We start from the raw sequence: 23,184 nt of genomic DNA, 5'->3' as shown, positions 1-23,184 counted from the left end.
TCCTGTTTCCCATCCCTTTTCCGATCGCCAGGGTAGCACGTGGTGTCGTTTGAACATTCAGTAGTGGCCAAAGTTTCTCCTGTTCTTAGTTCCCAAACCTGCCTTACCAACCTTCTAACTGCCATTTCTGCTCGATTTTAAAGTCGCGAGGTCGCCTTCCTGTGAGACTCCGGCCCTCTGATTGACCAGTTCAGGTGCGCGCCCGTTTTTCGTCGGTAGGCGCCATCCGTCTTCCGCCGGTGTATAGTGGGCAAAGGGGCAGTAGGGCAGTTTTCGTGAGACCGGAGGTGCTGCTTCCAGGAGATGAAGTTCGGTAAGCATGAGCGCTGACGTGCACTGTAGATTCGCGCCCTGCGGCCCAGAGGGAGCCTTATAGGTCATTGTGAACAGTTTGGCGTCTCCCGGGTTTTATTCCTTTAGTATGGGAGGCTACGTAGCGATTCACGCAAGTAGCATGCCTGCAACCCCTTCCTTTAGAAAATTGGACCGATTTGATAATACGGCGATCGTTACTACAATTTCATTTCTCCTGCTATCGTGGCTTGTTATGAACGTACGTTGGGGCAGGCTGCTGAACTCGAATCTTTCTTCCCCCACCCCAATTTGGTTGTATTATTGTTCAATTTTCAAATGTTTGATAAATGAGTCCTTTAATCTTACATTCTCCCTTCCGGTACGTGAAATCACCTCTAGTGTCACAGAATAATGCAGAACTATAACGGTCGTTATAAGGTCGTGCAGGTCTCGCAGCATTAAGAATAGGACAAAGATTCAATATCACTGGCCTGGCATGACACTGATAACAGTAATAATCATGTCCAATTATTCCCCATTGATAAACTGGGAAGTGTTCACGGCTAAATCCACTTGATGTGGTGGAAGTAGTGGCCTCTGTTTTACCTTCTACATCTACATCTACATCCATACTCCGCAAGCTACCTGACGGTGTGTGGCGGAGGGTACCTTGAGTACCTCTATCGCTTCCCCTTCTGTTCCAGTGTCGTATTGTTCGTGGAAAGAAGGATTGTTGGTATGCCTCCATGTGGGCTCTAATCTCTCTGATTTTATCCTCATGGTCTCTTCGCGAGATATATGTAGGAGGGAGCAATATACTGCTTGACTCCTCGATGAAGGTACGTTCTCAAAACTTCAACAAAAGCCTGCACAGAGCTAGTGAGCGTCTGTCTTGCAGAGTCTTCCACTGGAGTTTATCTATCATCTCCGTAACGCTTTCGCGATTACTAAATGATCCTGTAACGAAGCGCTCTGCTCTCCGTTGGATCTTCTCTATCTCTTCTATCAACCCTATCTGGTACGGATCCCACACTGCTGAGCAGTATTCAAGCAGTGGGCGAACAAGTGCACTGTAACCTACTTCCTTAGTTTTCGGATTGCATTTCCTTAGGATTCTTCCAATGAATCTCAGTCTGGCATCTGCTTTACCGACGATGAGCTTTATATGATCATTCCATTTTAAATCACTCCTAATGCATGCTCCCAGACAATTTATGGAATTAACTGCTTCCAGTTGCTGACCTGCTATATTGTAGCTAAATGATAAGGGATCTATCTTTCTATGTATTCGCAGCACATTACACTTGTATACATTGAGATTCAATTGCCATTCCCTGCACCATGTGTCAATTCGCTGTGGATCCTCCTGCATTTCAATGCATTTTTCCGTTGTTACAACCTCTCGATATACCACAGCATCATCCGATGTCATCCACAAGGTCATTTATGTATATTGTGAATAGCTACAGTCCTATGACACTCTCCTGCGGCACACCTGAAATCACTCTTACTCCGGAAGACTTCTCTCCATTGAGAATGACATGCTGCGTTCTGTTATCTAGAAACTTTTCAATCCAATCACATAATCGGTCTTAAAGTCCATATGCTCTTACTTTGTTCATTAAACGACTGTGAGGAACTGTATCGAACGCCTTGCGGAAGTCAAGAAACACGGCGTCTACCTGTGAACCAGTGTGTATGGCCCTCTGAGTCTCGTGGACGAATAGCGCGAGCTGGGTTTCACAGGACCGTCTTTTACGAAACCCATGGTTAGTAGATTTCTAGTCTCCAGAAAAATCCTTGCTGGTTTAGACAAAATATCAAAAACACAGCCCCAACAGCAAGGAACAATAACCTGAAAATAACGAGCCACACTGCTTTTAAGGTACATAATACTGGATGGCAATACAGACAGACCACATGTACGGCAGCATGTGTAATATTGGCAAGTAATGATTCGTTTCCCTTTTTCCATAGACCTTGGTATTGGGATGATTTCATCGCGAAACATGCCTTGTTAAGCGAATCACACGTTTGGACAAATGGTGCGCCCTGCCCATCCCCCTCACCTCCTCTTGTATCTGGGTGAGGCTCCGCTGCAGCTCGTCCACCGGCGTGACGACGGCCTTGAGCGACTCGAGGCTCCTCTTCCTGACGGCCTCCGGCTCTCCGACGCTCTCCAGGAGGACGACGCTCTGCTCGAGGGCGGCGACGCTCTTCTGGACCTCCTGGACGGGCCGCGCGATGGCGGCGGCAACGCCGGAGAGGGCGGCCGGGCGCGCCTCCAGCGGCAGCGCCTCCAGCTGCTCCAGCGCCTCCAGCTGCTCCAGGCTGCGCTGGAGCTCGGCGGCGGGCCGCGCCAGCGCGCTCACCAGCCGCGCCTGCGCCTCCTCGTCGTGCGCCGTCGTCTCCAGCGCCACCTGCTGCTCCACGGCGGCCACGCCCTTCTCCAGCTCAGACACCTGCCGCGACAGCGCGGCCAGCACCGCGCGCGACTCGCCGCTCAGCTCCTCAGCCTGCTCTGTGGCCCGTTCTTCCACCTCCGCCAGAGCCCGACGGATGTGCTGGAGGGGTTCGCTCAGCGCCTGCACCGCTGTAACGGACGCTTTCTCTAACTGCTGCTCGCGGGACTCGGCGGCGACTGCCGACGGCTCCAGTGGAGCCGTCGTTTGGGCTTCTTCCCAGGCTCCCGCAATCTGCGACTCAGCTGTAGCGAGGACGGCACTCGCTCCTTCTAGATCTACTTGAGACACCGTTGCCTGCTGGGACGACGGAAGCGCTTCAGTGGTGGCACTTCGGGCCTGAACCTGGTGCTCTATTCGCTCCAAACTTCGCTGTAACTCTTGCGCTGGCCCGGCAAGAGTTTGGAGAATGGCAGCTACTTTCGCTTCGATATCTGTCTCCAGCATCTTCTGCTCCTCGATTATAGCTACACCTTTCTGCAGTTCCTCCACTGGCGTCGCCAACGCTTCCAGTACTGACACTCCAGCAGGTGCCGAACCCAGCTTCTCTCCCTCTGCTTCTTGCAAGACTTGCTCGTGTATCTGTGCGAGGTTCTCTTTCACCTGATTTAAGGTTTCTTTGGCAGCTGCTTCCGTCATTTCTTCGCCCGTTCTCTCTATAAGAGCGATGTCCTTCTTTATTTCATCTACACGCGAACGTACAGCTTTGAGCGTTTCTGGCACTGGTACTTCTTTGACTGTAACCTTCTTGGCTACTTCCTCAGACAGGACCACTAATTTCTGCTGAAGCTCTCTCAACGGTCCTGCCATTTCCGCCAGAATACGTTTCTCTGGAGCTGTGCCCTCTTCAGAGGACTGACGCTGTAGTGTCGCTATTCCGTGCTGTACTTTCTCCAGAGATGCCGCCACTTCTTCCAGCGGCTTCTCTTGCTCTATGGTCAAAGCCAGTGTTTCCAGCGGCTGCGCTACGCCTTGTAGTATGTCGACTGTCGCCCGATGTGGCAGCTCCTTTACACTGGACTCTACGAGCCGCTGTTCCGCCTGCTCGGCACTGGACTTGAGCTTCAGCAGTGGTTCAGCCAGCACTGCAAGTGCGGTGGGTTTAGCCTCCTCTCGGACGTCGGCTGCTCGAGCGAGGTCTTCAGCAGCGTGGGAAATGCTTTCCAGGACTAGAATGCTGGCTTTATGGACGCTCGGCTCGATCTTGACGGCTCGCAGCATCTTTCGCTCTTCCACCGCAGCGAGCGCCTTCTGAAGTCGGTGCAGAGGTGCCGTTAGAGGCGCGAGAACGGAGGACTTCTCCATTCCGGGGCCGACCCCCGATTCGAGCACTGCCTGCTGGTAAACTTTTGCTACGCATTGACGCAGTTCACTGACGGCACTCGCGAGAGCGGTTACCGCTGCACCGCGCTCAGCTTCAGCACTGTTTGGATCGGAGATGAGCCGCTGCACAGTTTGGACGGCGCTCTCGAAGGCCTCAAGGGGCTGGGATAAGCTCTCCAGCGACTGGACGGCGGCCTCTTCGGACACCGTCTCCTTAGGCGAAGTCATCGTGGCCTCGGCTGACTGGAGTTGGGTCAGAATTTCTTGGAGCGGTGCGCAGAGCGTGCCCAGCGCAGCCAGACCCGACTTGCGCCTCAGTTTGGTTTTGGGTTCCGCCGACGCGCACTTCTCTAGCGCCTCCGCGCCGTGGTGCACGCGCCGCACTTGTCTGGCTACGTCGGAGATGACCTTCACGCGCTCCTTCACCTGCGCGGTCCTCGCCGCCGCTTCCCGGTGCTCTTCCACTGCGGCAAGACTCTGCTCGAAGCTGCGAATGGGCTCTGAGAGTATCTGCAGGGCAGAAATGCACGCCTTGCCGTAGACTGGTTCCGCCTCCTGAGTCGCCAGTTGCTCCGCTGCCTCGAAAGTGCGCCGTAACTCCAGCACGGGAGCTGACAACTTCTCAAGCACTGCGACAGTAGCGGATTTTTCCTCTAATGCGGCCTTATCTATAGATTTCAACTCTGCTTGGAGAGCCCTTATCGGTTCGATAAATCCTTCCAATACGGACAGATCCGCCACTTCAGACTGTATTCCCCTAGCCTCGGCTTCTTTTACAATCTGCTCCTCAATGGTCGCTACAGATTTGTGCATTTCCTCCAGAGGTTTCTTCAGTGCTTCTAGGACAGTCAGAGTTCCGGTCTGGACTTTGGGCTTCACTTCTGTCAGTTTCACCTTCTGCAGAGTATCTATTTCGTTCTTCAGCGATTCTACAGATTGTGATAGTTCCTGAATGACGGCAGAGCTCGACTTTTTCAGCTGGGTAGTCTCTTGTGTTCGAGCTTGGACAATCACTAAGCTCTTCTGGAGCTTTTGTAGTGGCTGAAACAGACTCTCTAGGATGGACGGTCCTGTCAGATCCTGAGCTACGCCAGATTCTAAGATGGCCTGCTGCTGAACAACAGAAAGGCTTCGTTGCAATTCTCTGATTGGACTCGCCAAGTTTTTAATGTCTGGTAAGTCCATTTTCTCAGTAACTTCTTCTGTTCCATAATGAAGCCGCTGATCAATATTTTCTATCGCTTTCGACATTTCTTTCAGTGGTTCCGCAAGCTTCTTCAAAGCTGAAATTGTTATTATTTCTGTAACAGTTTCTTTGCCAGAGCCTTCCAGACTACAGCGTTCCACCTCAGACAACTGTGTACGCAACTCCGTTAGTGGCTCCTGAAGGGTACTCAAGACCTCCAGCTTGCTTTTGTCTCGTGCATCTAGGAGAGCAGCGTGTTTCTCTATAGACTCTATTCCAGCGTGCAGCGCCTCTGCCGCGCTTACTACCTCGTCCAGCAATCTTATACCAGGCGACTCAGGTCTCTTTCTTTCAATTTCCTCCAGTTGCCTCTTCAGATTTTCGAAGGGCTGGACGAGGCTCTCCAGACATTCCAGATTTGTAGACTGGGGTTCGAGGATGGCTTGCCGTTTAATAGCTCTGATTCCTTTCTGCATTTCCTTAATGGGCTCTATTATAGCGGTGAGTTTCTTCTCGGGTGTGGGGTCGACAGACTGAGCAGCAGCAGTCAACTGTCTCTCCATCTTCTCGAGACCCTTCTGCAGTTGAACCAGCGGTTGTACGAGAGTAGCAATGGCGGGGATGTCGAGTCCTTCCCCAGAGAAGCTAGTCGCTTGGGCTATCTGAACCAGACCCTTCTTTAATTGCTTCATCGGCTGAGCCAGGCCTGTTAATTTGGACGCCAGTTCTGTTTCAGGCGTGAGTGACCCTACAACCGCAGCATCTACGTCAGTTAGTTTTTTGGTCACCTCTTGTAACGACACGGTCAGTTTCTTCACGACACCGGAGGCCGGTATGAGTTCGGGAGACGTTTCGAACACTACCTGCTGCACCTGAGTGAGGCCCCTCTGCAGCTCCCGGAACGGCTGGGTGAGTTCCTCGTTGGGCTGGCCCACTTGGGCCTCCTGCAGCCCGTCGATGCCCCTCATGAGGTCGGCGACGGGGTCGGCCAGCGCCCGCAGCGCCGCGGCGATCTGCCCCTCGCGGATGGGCTCCTCCGCAGATTCGGCCGCCAGCTGCCGCTCGACCGCCAGCAGGCCTCTCCGGAAGTCGGCCAGCGGCTTGGCCAGCGCCCTGACGGCGGCGGCGCCCCACGCGGCCGCCTGCTCGGCGGCGCCCTCCGCCTCGCCCCCGCTGCCGCCCCCGCTGCCGCCCCCGCCCGCGCCCTCCGCCGGCCGCACCCGCAGCTCGTTCTGCGCCCGGATGACCTCCTTCTGCAGCTTGACGAGCGGCGGCGCCAGGTTGCCGAGCACGGCGAGGCCCTCTGTCTCCGAGACCGTCTTACCGCGCAGCACGGCCAGCTTGGACACGGAGACGGCGCGGCGCGTCAGCTGGTCCACGGAGCGCTCCAGCGCCTCCAGCAGCGCCGCGGCGACGCCGGCGCCGCCGCCGCCGCCGGCCACCGCCGCCTCCACGCTGAAGCGCTCGCCGATCTCGACGACGGCGCGCTGCAGCTCGGCCACCGGCCCCGACAGCGTCTTCAGCACGGCGTAGCGCTTGACGTCGGGCTCGAAGCCGTCCTCCTCCGCCTCTGTGGCGGCCTGCCGCTGCACTTGCGCGATGCCGCTCTGCAGCTCGCGCAGCGGCGACAGCACCGCCTCCAGGATGGACGCGCCCAGCACGCCGGAGGACGGGCCCTCGCCGCCCACCTGCTCCTCCAGCGCCGCGATGCCCCGCTGCAGGTCCTGGAACGGCCTCTCCAGCGTCGACAGGATGGACCGGCCCGCGTTCTCGAACAGCCGAGTGTCACCACTAGCCTCCAGCACGGCCTGGATCAGAAAAGTTCCATGTGTCGTTTCTTCATATCACAAACAACGTCTGTAAATTACGGTGCCTCACATTTTCCAGTGTTGCCGACCAGTTTCTGTTGTACACAAGCCCGACAAGTCCGAATAGGACTCGGGCTCTGAGGGTTCTGTACAATAGTCATTATGTATGTAAATGATAATAATAATAATAATAATAATAATAATAATAATAATAATGAAACACTAAAACTGAACTGAAGACAGTGGCTTGAAGACATAAGAATAAAGATCATCAGGAAAATTCAAGACGGAAAACATACAGAAGAGGTTCATAGGCTACAATCAATTAAAACAACAGGTTAAGTTTTCAAACATTGAAACTGATGTTACGAAAAGGCTAATGAAATTCTTTGGCCATCTCAGCGGACAACCATAAAATTGATTGGCGAAGAGAATAATAGATTTTCTAACCACCACTTAAGAATTCCACACCTTTCCTAGATGAAATTCGAAAGGACCTAAATAATGCAAACGTAAGACCAGCCGACATTCTATAGGGTGAACAGTACTTAAACCGACAAACTCTGGGAGGTTGTAGGGGACATCGAAACAAATACTTTTCCCTAATGTCATTTTTCCCATGAAGAATATTTAAACCGGTAGAGGAAGATTTCTCTGGTCGCAAATTAATTAAACCAACAAACACTTTTCCATTTTTTATGACCAAGAGACAACACATTAACACAACCCAATTTCACTTACAGTGGATTTTCAAAAATGCCTCCATTGACACGTAAACAAAGGTTACACCTCGGATCATGTTCTGTCTGACACGGGCAAAACCCCAGGAGTATCCTGAATTGTTCCTGCTGCTGCTACTATCCGAGCAACCAGATCCTCTTCTCATGCAACAGGAGTAGCGGGTCAGGGTTGCGCATCTATCCCTACACATAAAAGTCCAGAGGGGACACGTCTGGGGATCGAGCAGGCCATGGTACAGGACCACCTCTGCCAATCCACGTTTCTGGGAAACGTCGGTACAGGAATCGACGCACACGACGACCGAAATGTGCAGGCGCCCCTTTATGTTGGAACCACATGCGTTGCCTTGTAGGGAGCGCGACGTCTTCAGTAATTTTGGCAAAGCTCTGGCGAGAAAATTGTAATATTGCCTACCATTTAATGGCCTAGGTAGCAGATACAGCCCAATTACTCACTCCCCAACAACACCGACCCACACATTAACGAAGAACCGCACTGACTGAAGGATTCCGCTCCACATGCTGCAAGACAGCTTCCTCAAATTCCAGCGTTCATACCGTGCGCCGGCGTCCCTGTCCAGGTAATCTGCTAAATGAGCCGGTCTCACGCAGACGTTGGTACACAGCAGCAAAGGTCGTATGATGCGGGATACGGCGAGCTGTGCGGCTCGTCCGTTGTGGTGCGCTACGTAGTACGCACCAACCATATCAGTGAACTCACTCCAGGTGTATCGCTCCATTAGTAAACAGAGACAATGCACTACTACGCTGGTGGACAACAGTTGCCTACAACTGAAGAGCGTAATATGCCCTCTAACAACTCAACATCGTAATACGGCCTCTAACAACTGACAAGCGTAGTATGGCCTCCACCGGTTTAAATAATCCTCATAGGAAGAAATGACACTAGGGAAACATATTTGTTTTGATGTCCCCTACAACCTCCCAGAGTTTGTCGGTTTAAATACTTTTCACCCTGCATAGACACCTTCAGACACAAAGTAGACAAATGGGCAGTTATACCAGAGCAACCAAAAGAAAAAAAAAATATTGAAAAAAGTGGTCGGATGAGCGCAAAGAAGGCCGGCCGTTATGGCTGAGCGGTTCTAGGCGCTTCGTCTGGAACCGCGTTACCGCTAGGTGGTAGGTTCGAATCCTGCCTCGGACATGGATGTGTGTGATGTCCTTAGGTTAGTTAGGTTGAAGTAGTTCTAAGTTGTAGGCGACTGATGACCTCAGATGTTAAGTCCCATATTGCTCAGAGCAATTTGAACCAGTTTTTGAGCGAAAACAAGCGTTTTCGGAAAGAATGAAAGCCTATTGGAAGAACAAGAAGAGCTCAAAAAAATTTGATCGAGTTATTTGATTAACGTCTTCCAATTATGGGGACAATTCACCAATAATAATAATAACAGCATGAAGTTGTAGCTGAACTACTGAAGAACCTTGGTCCAAATTCCTTAAAAGTGATCACTCAAATCATACAAGACATATGTGAGACAGAAAAAATTCCATAGGGTTGGGAATGTGCACTAACTCATCCATTGCACAAAACGGGAGAGAGATCAGAGGCATTTCATTTTTTCCAATTACTTACTTTTTATCCGTGTGTCTCATAAAGAGGGCGTAAGAACAATTAGAACATACAATTTCATATTACATAGCAGCCTTTCGACCTAACAGATAATGCCCGTAACAGGTCTTTAATCTTAAAACTATTTTAAAAATTAAAGCAATCAGGTGGAAACCTATAGTCTGCTCATACGTCGATTTTTAAAAACCACACTTTTCTGTAGGTAAACAATCCCTATCAACATTGTAAAACGACGCGGACTAGACACCAAAACTCGAAAACTGATCGAACAAACTGTGACAGCAACCAAATCAAAAACTAAATTTATAAATGAAATTTCGGAGCCATTTTTAATTAAAAGACGAGTAAGGTGAAGAGATGGGATCTCGCCACTATTATTCAAAGAGGAATTGAACGGTCTGTATTTATTGTTCTCAAAAGACTTAGCGATTGTCACTGACAGTGAAGAAACAGCAGTAAAAGAAATCAAGACCCTCAAAGAATGTACAGAGAAGGTTGCCTTGTAAATCTCCTTTGAGAAGACTGAATTGATGTGTCTCAAGTTAGATATTGCGAAATTTAAAACAAATTATGGTGAAATCAACAGAGTGAAACACCTTAAGTATCCCGGTGAAATTATTAAACCAACAGAAGTTAAAAAATAACGGGAGAAACAGATTGCAGAAAATCAAGAATGCGTCTGGACTTGTTCCAGATTTGATAAATGCCTGTCAAAAGGCACTAAAATCATACAGTACAATACAGTAATCAAACCGATAGTCACACATGCAAGTGAAACACTCTCACTGAATAGAAAAATATATTTACATGAAATTAAGACAGTAGAGAGAAAGGTTATTAGAAAAATTCTGAAACCACGATACACACAAGGTGGATACAGACTGCAAACCATAGAGATAACAGAGAAAGTATCAAACTTCGCAATTGACATCAGAAAATTAAATTGTATAGACACCTAGGCAGATTACCTGGACACAGATAAATAACTAAACGTCTATTGGATTATGTGACATCACTTAAGGCATCAACACCTGAGCAACAAGTTCACAAGATTTTGACAGCAGCAAAATTTGACGTAACAGACACATCAGACATGGATACATTTTCAAGCAAAATTGATAAGTGGAAGTTTACTCCAGAGACGGAACGAAAACCATACCGACCAAAGTGGACCGAAGAAAAAAGAAGCCCTTCGGGGAGAAAATGTAGAAATATTGGGATAGAAACATTGAAAATCATCTGCTTTTCGTTCTCCAATGAGGACATTCGCTAATAATAAAATAACAACAATAACAATAATAATAATAATAATAATAATAATAATTTCATCTGGTATAATCTTTCTACTGGACGCTACCTCAGCTACCTGCGTGTGCCTAAGCCACTCCAGCTAGCCACCTCGGGAAAAGGGGACCTACTGTTTACTGTGAAAATCGGATCATGAGTTGTTCTGGCGACTCCTCATGCCCTTAAGAAGTGAGAGCTAGATTAAAACGAAGACTGAAAATTCACGCTGTCACCGAGGTTCGATTCCGCAACCTCTCAGTTTCCAGGCACACACTTTACCTCTAGACTTCCAGACACAACAAGCATGTAAGCAGTCCATCCATAGATTTTGTTGAGTGAGTCTGAGACTATGAAAGTATGTGACATAAACGGCTGTATCTTGTGACTGCATCGACTTAGAATATTACAGTTTTTACATCGTCAAGAAACCGTAGGCCTTAGTACCTGACGTAAATTTCAACTTGATAGCTCTACTCGTTCCTGAGAAATATCGGCACTAACAGACGGAATGACCGATAGTCAGATAATAAACGACAAAAAATATTTTTTCGTGCGACATAATTACAAATTAATAATTTTTGGATTTTTTCTTTTACTCGTACTTGCGGGCTTTCTTATCTAAAAATGAAATGAAATGAGGTGGGTGGCCCCCAACAACGTACCCTCCGACTCAGTGTTGAAATATTAAAAGTTTTGGCTGGTTTCGTTGTCTAGGGGCTATGATACGTAGTTGCCGCATTACAGGCCAAATACTGCTGAGTCTACAGTATAAAATATCAATATACACATGAATCGAATCGTCGAAGGTTTCTGTCACTCGGAAATTGCGAATGTTGAACGTAACATAGACGTTTATAAATGAAAGATTGCAATCAAATAAAATCTGCAGGTACTATCTTAACGAGTTTAAATGACGAGTACCATAGTAGAAGTACTTTTGAGAATGCGGTATATTTCTACAAAACACTTATTGGTGTTGATGTTCCAGCAATTAAATAAAATTTAAGTTGAATAACAGGGAAACAATAGATTCCTACTGTTATTAGATATGAGCAACAACATAGCTCGCGAGATATTCACTTCCAAACGCACACTACGTCTTCACTGCTACGAATATCTCACAGGTGCACAAGTCGGCACTCCCAAGTATTTGCATCTGCCGTGACCACATATTTAAACACATAGGGGATACTGGAGTTACATTTAAATAGCTTGAAATTAAATAAATATTCCTACTGCTGGACCATAAACACGCTCTAACATAGATTATTAGATACATAAACAAATTAAATAAACGGATATCAAAAGAATAGAACAAAAGGTAGGCCAGTAGCCTAGTGACTCTGTGCTTTCTAAAATACAGTAAATATTTGACAAATTTCTTCATGAATAGTATATATCGCATATAAACAAAAATATAGATGAATAAATATATTTATAAGCATGCTTCTACCGTTTTTTCGTGAAACTGTGGAATACTTATGGCCTGACGCGATCGATACTAATCGGCCACTTTGACCTCCAATAACTCAAGTACTACTCAAGTCACATGCCTGTAATTCTTACCGATTTAGGTTTACACTAATAGCTTTCTAAAGACACGGCGATCAACAAAATCGGATGAATCGTCTATATTTTGCAAATTCGTTGCTGCATGCAACTTGTATAATTTACAATCAGATACTAATCTTTAAACTAATAAAGAAATTGAAAATTTAATTACACCATCAGAATTGTCGTGCAGATAATGGTAATGTTCTTTTCGAGGCACCATGATTCATCTGGCTACTATTAATTTCTATACGAATTGCGAAATGTCTGCCGTTAACGTTTCACAAAGTCCGCCACCTTTGGAACTCCCGGCGTGTCTCCTTCATCAGCACACCGTTACAGTGGAATTCCCAGCCACGCAGCTGGACCAGGCCCCGGGGCTAGCCCCCTCGTCCGGCTGACGGTCTGCACCAAGCGCTTGCTGCCGAGCCCCGGGTAGCCGAGCGGCCCACGCGGCCAAGCCACCTTACAATATTTTCAGGGCGCCACATACTGCAAAACCTTGTATATTGACAGATTTCACGACTCAAGGTCAACGGAAAGCACCCTATAGAGTTTATTGAATGAATTTGCCAGTATCGAAATGTGTACACAAAAGGCTGTGTCTTTTGATTGCACTGATTTAGAAATTTAAATTTTTCACACTGCGAAGGGAGTGTAAGCCTTAGTATGGGATATGCCTCCACCCACTCCTGAGAGAAACGGCCTTCAGAGCCGGACAGACAGACAGCCAGACAGACAACAAAATGATCCCATAAGAGTTTCATTTTTACCGATTCAGGCATGGAACCCTAAAAAATGGGTGGTATGGAATTTTTGCATAATAGGAAAAGGAAAAGTTGTACCTTTTGGACTCAACATTTGGAGAAACGAAAACTCGCATAAAGTTTCATTTACTTTTAGTTGCGAAATGTTGCATAGAAGTAGCTAACAAACCAAAATAGTCATTACTTTAACTTAATAATAAGTATTTCTGCAGTAACTTTAATAATATTGTAAAGTATCTGTCATGGTGTTTAAATTTTGTTGTTTATTTTTCCCTCTGAATTACACAGTTATTTTTATGGCTTGATTAGTTTCCAGCGATATTTTACCATATTCAGATCCGTGTGACAGTATAAGCAATCTGTCGTATCCATAAGCAGGTACACAGTAGAGTACAGTATTCTGATGTATATTTCAATGTGCTCATGGCTTACACAACTGCACAAATCTGAAGATGATCAAATATTGATAGAAACTAGTCGGATTGTAAAAAAAAATGTGTAACTGAGACAGCAAAAGCGCTAAACATTAATAACTTAATATATAACACAATTGTTTATAATGCATAAAAGGTAAATACCGTGAAAAATCATATTCGGGTTAGAAATCTTTTTTTATTTGATAATGTCTGTTTTCTATGCCGTGGAAACGTATGGTCCTACTCAGACACAACCTGAAGCACTTAATGCTTCTGTTTCTAATATTCTGTAAGCAATTTAATGTTGTCAGTCCTGGGCTTCTCTTACTCGAATCATTTACAACTTTTAGTTTAATGCCTAGGCGTAGATTATTGGAGAAATCTTAGTTTTCTTGTCACTGAAAATGATCTGTCATAATGAATTCATCACTCAGATCCAATCTGGTAAAGAATACTATTGTTTTACTAGAAACAGATTAATCCTATTATCGATAATTTTTTAGGTTTCTACTGCACCCTATTTAATATCTTCCTCCGATGATCATGCCTCATAATTCAATGCATTGGTCATTTTCAACATTAAATTTGAATAGAAATTAGAAAGTCTGCAGTTAATTGTGAAAATTATTCAGTTTTTATTGTTACCTCAATTGCTGAAAGAAAGCTTCTAATTTATGTATGTAGTTTCTTAACTCCTGTATATGTACTCGTGCTATCACCACTACTCGCATAGTTAGTGTCATACTTTGACGCACAGTTAATGTACAAGCCTGAACATTCCAAACGAAAACTATGACATTTGATTGGCAAATTGCCTACACTTATTTCATACCGTGATGTACTAGGTTCAGTATTGGTTATTACAATATGCTTTTGTACACTCAAATGTCAAAAAGCAAAACCGGTAGATGAAGAGATGTGTATAGGATTACTAACCTTAATATTGATGTTCACAGAATGATAGACTATTTACTTTTTAGTCTCGCGTTTTGGTAAAATAAGGTAAGGTTTCGTAGATGCAGTAATTACAAATATGGTTGTAGCTAGCTATAAATGTAAAGAGAATACCTTGAGAAGCAATTTCAGTATGGTTAATATTTGATTTACTTTGACAATGACACGTCTTTTATAAAAAATTGAAATGTCAACCAAATTAATATAGAATACAAACTGACACAATCAGGTGGAGGACGTAGCTTCAAAATTTACGTATTTATAAAAATTAATTAATTCTATAGAGTCTTTCATCAGAAGACGATAAATTCTATATACAGGTTACAGAGCGGGTAGGAACTGAAATGGTTTGATGACTTCTTCGAAGGTAGAAATTAAAAGATGGGAACTATTTCAGGGTTAGGATTTCGTTTTTGCTGTATCGCTATTTCGATTCCACCTAAGCAAAATTTTGTTACCGGTATTTATATGGCATCTAAATTTTTATAAACTGGTCATATTGTCCCACATAACTTCGATAGTGCTGAAATTTCACAACTCTTCGACATACTGAAACTAGATTCCCACCAATTGTGAGTGTGGAAAGGGGACATATGTATTTTCTATGCTTAATATTCTTATTATTTGCATGCTAAGACATTGAAGCAATTATAGTTTTACTTAACTGAGTGTCATTTATTTAATAGTACTGAAGGGATCTTGTGATCTTTGTTTCTATACGTGTATACTGAACACTTTGTAAACGCGCCCTTTACATCTTGCAATGACTTGGAGAGGAATAGGATTATGATCATTACGTGTTCATTAAACATCATTTAAATACACCCCATGTCCGACAGCTAGCAGTAACGTCTGTGTCGAATAGACCCCAGGTAATTTTGAATGGTTAATTATCTGTGCTGGAGAGTAGTTTCAGCACCTGGGGGGACAAGAAATATACGGACATACTGCCTGAAGCTATAAGAATCAGTGGTGAGGCATTGTATTATTGTCTTACCAATGCTAGTGGCTGTGCATACCAGGAATCTGAGGAGAAGACTTACGTTTGGCCAAAAGACCTATTTTTATTCAGAACATCAGACAGTGACCTAGTTGAGACCAATTTGACATAGCAACAGCCACGTCACACTGTGGGAGTTCGCAATTGAATTACATGATCTGCAAATTACACACTGTCAGAGAGAAAATGAATAAAAATAAAAAGATGCTGAGATGAAAGGACAAAATCTGGACAAAGAAAACTCAGAGGAAACGAATATGGTAATATACACAATGATGAAACAATGGGACGATATATGTATCTGAAAAAGCAGAGAGTGGGGGATCACTGAATTCTCAGAAATCTCTCTTCTAAAATATTGTGATGATACACAGAGAAAACTTATTCCAACATTGGAATTCAATCAGAATGAAAATAGGTAATAGACTCCGAAAGAAATTATGGATTGCTTAAGTACTGTCTAATTATTTTCAGTTTATAATGGGCAGAAAATAACAGCACAGGTAGGAGACTGGTAGGAGGTGTACATCGAAGAGCAAGTGGTGGTCTGAGGTACGGCGATTTCGAATAATTCATAAATACAATGGTAAACATACACTGAAATTATATCCAGCACTACAATTCTATAAATAGTTCAACACACACTAACAAGATTACCAACAACTGATAATGACCACGAGGGAAGTTCTCAACAGTGGTAAAAACAAATGCCATTTTAGTAAATGATAAAACACGAGAAATTATAGTACAATGATTTAAAATATTTCGGTATTTTCTTTAGCTGGGCAAATTTTCCCTTAAAGTAGGGAAAGATCAGCCTTGTTTCAGAACTACACTGTTCAGTGACGTTAATCTCACCACACGACAAGAGCTTGAGGAACCACGTTTTCCAGCTGCGAGACGTGCAGGATAAATGTTACGAGGTTCTGGGAGCTATCGACGGGGATGTGGAGCCACGGTGAGTCCACCGATGTGGCCAGCTGTGCCAGCATTGCCCGATCTAGGTGCTCGCACAAAGTCTCGACTGGGTTCGAATCCGAGCAGTTTGGTCGCCAAGGGAGGTACGGTAAAACCATCCTGGTGTTCTTCGGGCGACGCACGTACACTGCGACCTGTCAGACGCGTTGTATTGTCCTGATCGTATTCGCAATCATACCGAGAAAAAACAAACTGCATGAAGGAATGAACATCTTCCCCAAGGATACATGTATGCTTCTATTGATCCATTGTGCCTTCCAGGTTTAAGGAAACGCAAGCCTACGTTTCTAGCATTTGTAGACTTAGAGAACGCTTTTGACAATGCTGACTGGAATACTCACTTTCAAATTCTGAAGGTGGCAGGGGTGAAATACAGGGAGCGAAAGGCTATTTACAATTTGTACAGAAACCAGATGGCAGTTATAAGAGTCTAGTGGCATGGAAGGGAAGCAATGGTTGGGAAGGGAGTCAGATCTTATTCAATCTGTATAATGAGCAAGCAGTGAAGGAAACAAAAGAAAAATTCGGAGTAGGTGTTGCGTGTTGTTCGACTCTACAGATAGCAAATCAAGCAGCCTGCCTCTATGTTGCTTCGAAGTCTTCCTTCTATTGACCTGGCACGGATCCCAAACATTCGAACGGTCTTCAAGAATCGGTCGCTCCAGCGACCTAAATGCGGTCTGCTTTACAGGTGAATCACTCTTTCCTAAAATTCTCCTAATAAACTGAAGACGACCCTTCGCTCTCCCTACGACAGTTCTCACACGTTCGTTCCACCTTGTATCGCTTTGCAACGTTACGCCCATATATCTAAAACAAATTGACTGTGTCAAGCAGAAATTAGTTAAATTGTATCCGAACATTACAGATTTCTTCTTCCTGCTCATCCCCATTAATTCACATTACTATATAGTATATATAATGCTTAAAATTATTATTGCCATGTTAAGCAAAGCATCAGATTGTGTACAAAGCACCAGCTATTTTATTACATTGACAAGCATAATAAAAGCGGTTGCAGAAGATGGCAACAAAAGGTACCCTTGCACATTTTTTTTTCATTATTACAAAAAAGATTATTACTCTAATGTTGAGAACATACGATTTTACTGAATCATGGCGTGTGACAAACTAAATTTATGTTCCAACAAATGTGCAGGAAAGTGTTTTTTTTACGTTGCATTGAAGTCCTATCAGTTCAAAAATTCTTCACATTGAAAATTAATAGGAATCATCACCGTAAAAACTTATTTTCAGTCAATGCTCAATTATGTGTAACGATAATGTTAAATAAAGATGTTTATTATCAGCAAAAGTTACAAATAACATCACAACTGTAACTAAGCATCTTGAATGATTTTTCACTCAACAGTTCACTGTTATTTTTACGTAAAAGTGTCTGAAGTTTAAAATAGATTCATTCTGTAGTGATGAAAGAGTATTTTGCCGCGGTAAAGAAAGTAATACATTTGTAGGATCCATATTATCTACATGCTGTGTATGTTGCTATTTCAAAGTGGTTGTGACTTACATTGTGTGCTCTCCTCCCCCTTGTTTGCTTGTCAAATTACTATATCGGCTCCAATTGTTCAAAATTAAAGAGTGTGTGGTAAGAGTTTAACTCTGCAGTGCATAGAACGATTAGTGACATCAACAATGAGGTCTTAATCCACGCAAATGTCCGCCCAATATAATTACGACTCCGATCGCCAACCACGGTCATTTATAGCCGAAAACCTATCCATATAAGGACTGAACTGGGTGGGGCAACGCAGGGTCTCTGCACTGAAAAGGAACAAGTCTAAAGTTATAGGCGAAAAGCGTTCTGAAATCTCTGACTGTGGAATACGTGTACTGATATTGTTCTTGCTAAGATTGTAGACTAGGCAACTTTCAGAGGTGATGTGTTGTTGTTGTTGTCTTCAGTCCTGAGACTGGTTTGATGCAGCTCTCCATGCTACTCTACCCTGTGCAAGCTGCTTCATCTCCCAGTACCTACTGCAACCTACATCCTTCTGAATCTGCTTAGTGTACTCATCTCTCGGTCTCCCTCTACGATTTTTACCCTCCACGCTGCCCTCCAATGCTAAATTTGTGATCCCTTGATGCCTCAAAACATGTCCTACCAACCGATCCCTTCTTCTAGTCAAGTTGTGCCACAAACTTCTCTTCTCCCCAATCCTATTCAATACCTCCTCATTAGTTACGTGATCTATCCACCTTATCTTCAGTATTCTTCTGTAGCACCACATTTCGAAAGCTTCTATTCTCTTCTTGTCCAAACTAGTTATCGTCCATGTTTCACTTCCATACATGGCTACACTCCAAACAAATACTTTCAGAAACGACTTCCTGATACATAAATCTATATTCGATGTTAACAAATTTCTCTTCTTCAGAAACGCTTTCCTTGCCATTGCCAGTCTACATTTTATATCCTCTCTACTTCGACCATCATCAGTTATTTTACTTCCTAAATAGCAAAACTCCTTTACTACTTTAAGTGTCTCATTTCCTAATCTAATTCCCTCAGCATCACCCGATTTAATTTGACTACATTCCATTATCCTCGTTTTGCTTTTGTTAATGTTCACCTTATATCCTCCTTTCAAGACACTGTCCATTCCATTCAACTGCTCTTCCAAGTCCTTTGCCGTCTCTGACAGAATTACAATGTCATCGGCGAACCACAAAGTTTTTACTTCGTCTCCATGAATTTTAATACCTACTCCAAATTTTTCTTTTGTTTCCTTTACTGCTTGCTCAATGTACAGATTGAATAACATCGGGGAGAGGCTACAACCCTGTCTCACTCCTTTCCCAACCACTGCTTCCCTTTCATGCCCCTCGACTCTTATTACTGCCATCTGGTTTCTGTACAAATTATAAATAGCCTTTCGCTCCCTGTATTTTACCCCTGCCACCTTCAGAATTTGAAAAAGAGTATTCCAGTCAACATTGTCAAAAGCTTTCTCTAAGTCTACAAATGCTAGCAACGTAGGTTTGCCTTTTCTTAATCTTTCTTCCAAGATAAGTCGTAAGGTCAGTATTGCCTCACGTGTTCCAACATTTCGACGGAATCCAAACTGATCCTCCCCGAGGTCTGCATCTACCAGTTTTTCCATTCGTCTGTAAAGAATTCGCGTTAGTATTTTGCAGCCGTGGCTTATTAAACTGATAGTTCGGTAATTTTCACATCTGTCAGCACCTGCTTTCTTTGGGATTGGAATTATTATATTCTTCTTGAAGTCTGAGGGTATTTCGCCTGTCACATACATCTTGCTCACCAGCTGGTAGAGTTTTGTCATGACTGGCTCTCCCAAGGCCGTCAGTAGTTCTAATGGAATGTTGTCTACTCCGGGGGCCTTGTTTCGACTCAGGTCTTTCAGTGTTCTGTCAAACTCTTCACGCAGTATCGTATCTCCCATTTCGTCTTCATCTACATCCTCTTCTATTTCCATAATATTGTCCTCAAGTACATCGCTCTTGTATAAGCCTTGTATATACTCCTTCCACCTTTCTGCCTTCCCTTCTTTGCTTAGAACTGGGCTGCCATCTGAGCTCTTGATATTCATACACGTGGTTCTCTTCTCTCCAAAGGTCTCTTTAATTTTCCTGTAGGCAGTATCTATCTTACCCCTAGTGAGATAAGCTTCTACATCCTTACATTTGTCCTCTAGCCATCCCTGTTTAGCCATTTTGCACTTCCTGTCGATCTCATTTTTTAGACGTTTGTATTCCTTTTTGCCTGCTTCATTTACTGCGTTTTTATATTTTCTCCTTTCATCAATTAAATTCAATATTTCTTCTGTTACCCAAGGATTTCTAGCAGCCCTCGTCTTTGTACCTATTTTATCCTCTGCTGCCTTCACTACTACATCCCTCAGAGCTACCCATTCTTCTTCTACTGTATTTCTTTCCCCTATTCCTGTCAATTGTTCCCTTATGCTCTCTCTGAAACTCTGTACAACCTCTGGTTCTTTCAGTTTATCCAGGTCCCATCTCCTTAATTTCTCACATTTTTGCAGTTTCTTCAGTTTTAATCTACAGGTCATAACCAATAGATTGTGGTCAGAGTCCACATCTGCCCCTGGAAATGTCTTACAACTTAAAACCTGGTTCCTAAATCTCTGTCTTACCATTATATAATCTATCTGATACCTTTTAGTATCTCCAGGATTCTTCCACGTATACAACCTTCTTTCATGATTCTTAAACCAAGTGTTAGCTATGATTAAGTTGTGCTCTGTGCAAAATTCTACTAGGCGGCTTCCTCTTTCATTTCTTAGCCCCAATCCATATTCACCTACTATGTTTCCTTCTCTCCCTTTTCCTACACTCGAATTCCAGTCACCCATTACTATTAAATTTTCGTCTCCCTTCACTATCTGAATTATTTCTTTTATTTCATCGTACATTTCTTCAATTTCTTCATCATCTGCAGATCTAGTTGGCATATAAACTTGTACTACTGTAGTAGGTGTGGGCTTCGTATCTATCTTGGCCACATTAATGCGTTCACTATGCTGTTTGTAGTAGCTTACCCGCATTCCTATTTTCCTATTCATTATTAAACCTACTCCTGCATTACCCCTATTTGATTTTGTGTTTATAACCCTGTAATCACCTGACCAGAAGTCTTGTTCCTCCTGCCACCGAACCTCACTAATTCCCACTATATCTAACTTTAACCTATCCATTTCCCTCTTTAAATTTTCTAACCTACCTGCCCGATTAAGGGATCTGACATTCCACGCTCCGCTCCGTACCAGTAAACACGAGCTCTAAAATAAGTGATATTTAACTGAAACCCTGAGCTGCCAACAGGTGTTGTTGATATACCTCGATGGGGATAGCTGAAAATGTGTGCCCCAACCGGGTCTTGAACCTGGGATAGCCCGCTTACATGACACATCCTCTGTCCATCTGAGCGACCGAAGACACAGACAAACAGACCGACTGCAGGTACTTATCCCTTGCACGCTTCCCGTATCTATTAGGTACATTACGTATTTAGAGTGTGGACAGTTGGGAGTGTGGGTCTCACGGGAAGTGTGCAAAGGATAAGTCCCTGCAGTCGCGCTATTCATATGTGTCCTCGGTGGCTTAGATAGGAGCACCGTGGTCCCGTGGTTAGCGTGAGCAGCTGCGGAACGAGAGGTCCTTGGTTCAAGTCTTCCCTCGAGTGAAAAGTTTAAATTATCGCCGGCAAGGGGGTAGCTCAGCGTGTTCGGTCAGAGAGCTGCGCGCTCTCTGTAATAAAAAAAAACTGAGTCAAGGAACCAACGATCAGTTTGAACGGATGTCTTGTGACGTCCGCCCCGACCAAATGCAACGAACTATATCGAACAAAATGAGTAAAAAAAAAAAGAAAAAAGGAAAAAAGATGGATAGGGCGTCAGCTACGTAAGCAGGAGATCCCGGGTTCGAGTCCCCGGCGGGGCACACATTTTCAGCTGTCCCCATGGAGGTATATCAACAACACCTGTTGGCAGCTGAGGGTTTCAATTAATTATCATTTATTCTAGAGAAGTTGCATGTTCATCAATGGTACCTGTTCTTTCGAGAACAGTTACCATCTTCATATCTAAAATAAGTACCAGTGAAGTTCTGAGCACTTTTGCATCTTCCTCTATTGAACAAGTGCTCATAGCTCTTAGGATATGAATTTTAGAGATCCGTTTTACGGGAAAGTTTTCCTTGTTTTCGTCCATACTACCACCTCTGAATGTTGTCTACCCTACTATGTCGGAACAACGGTACCAGTACATGTATTCCAGTGTGGATGGTATCACAACGGGTTCTGTTTATAGCTTTCGACTCGTTCGTTTCCAGTAGAAGGACCCTTACCTCAAGCTGATACATTTATCCACAGTCTGCTCACGATTCAACATAAAATCAGTGGATAGAATTGGAAGGAAAATCAGCAATGGCCGTATTTTGTTGTTTTATTGTCAGCAAAATCGATCTTGGGTCACTCAGTGACCATCCGCAGTGCTGTGATATACAATTAAAACTGGTAGGCACTGGTATCAAGCTATAACCACCATCTTAGAGCGATCACATTGTCAGCAAAATCAATTTTGCTGACAATAAAACAACAAAATACGGCCGATGTTGATTTTCCTTCCAATTCTATCCACTATTTGGTCGTGGTGCACAGAACTCTCCATGGAGCCGCCAATCGATAAAATCAGTGCCTGGAGCAGGAACACCTGTTACGTAGCAACATGCTGTGACGGTCTCACTGCAGTCACTCTGTTTAGTCGTGTAGAGCCTATGCCTTTTGTTCCCTTACCTGCTGCTGCAGGAAGGTGAGGCCGCGCTGCAGTTCCAACACAGGCCGGGCGATGCCGTGCAGCACGGCCGACGGCTCCGCCTGTTGTTGTTGCTGCAGCTGCTCCGACACCTGCGAGAGGCGGCGATCCGACGCAGCTGCGCCCTGCGCCGGCTCTGCCGACTGCAGACACCACAAACTCGCTCTTAGCCATGCCACTGGTCTGCTCCACAGGCAACAAGTGCCAGGGAACAAACTGAGGCGCAGCGAAACAACAATAATAACAACTTAGGCATAGCGACACAACAACAATAACAATACTGGACGAGTTATTTATGTAGCGTTTCTATAGTGCCAAGAGGAAGGGCATACTCATTATCGGCTACCTGCTTGATTGACTTATAAAATCTGCTTACTAATGTTTGTCTGGCTGCGTATGACTCGCCTATATCGGCTGTTTCTCCTAAGAGGCTTCATGCGCATTTTCTCTGGCTTTTCAGCACATATCTGCAGTTTCGATTTTCCAAGCTGTAACTAACGTTGGCCT

General features: G+C 44.5%; 2 protein-coding genes across 3 annotated transcripts in view; both read right to left on the bottom strand.

Moving 5' to 3' along the window:
• LOC126266718 (titin homolog) overlaps positions 1–6,430 on the bottom strand; it is a 1,013,152-nt gene extending 1,006,722 nt beyond the window's left edge. For both annotated transcript variants that reach the window (XM_049971188.1, XM_049971189.1), the window contains exon 1: positions 2,364–6,430. In XM_049971188.1, the coding sequence (XP_049827145.1) occupies positions 2,364–6,233 (3,870 nt within the window). In that variant the 5' untranslated portion in view covers positions 6,234–6,430. The remainder of the gene's footprint in view (positions 1–2,363) is intronic.
• The window catches only part of LOC126267904 (muscle M-line assembly protein unc-89-like), a gene marked incomplete at its 3' end in the record, with an annotated part of 447,423 nt that continues 430,667 nt past the window's right edge, over positions 6,429–23,184 (bottom strand). Inside the window, exons 18-19 of the mRNA XM_049973214.1 lie at positions 22,659–22,820; positions 6,429–7,073 (exon numbers count right to left, since the gene is read on the bottom strand). Coding sequence (XP_049829171.1) covers positions 6,429–7,073; positions 22,659–22,820 — 807 coding nt within the window. The remainder of the gene's footprint in view (positions 7,074–22,658; positions 22,821–23,184) is intronic.

This window comes from Schistocerca gregaria, chromosome 4, assembly GCF_023897955.1.
Source record: "Schistocerca gregaria isolate iqSchGreg1 chromosome 4, iqSchGreg1.2, whole genome shotgun sequence".
In the NCBI taxonomy this organism is placed as follows: domain Eukaryota; kingdom Metazoa; phylum Arthropoda; class Insecta; order Orthoptera; family Acrididae; genus Schistocerca; species Schistocerca gregaria.
Note: the sequence above shows the minus strand (reverse complement) of the source record. Positions and strands in the feature narration are given on the sequence as shown.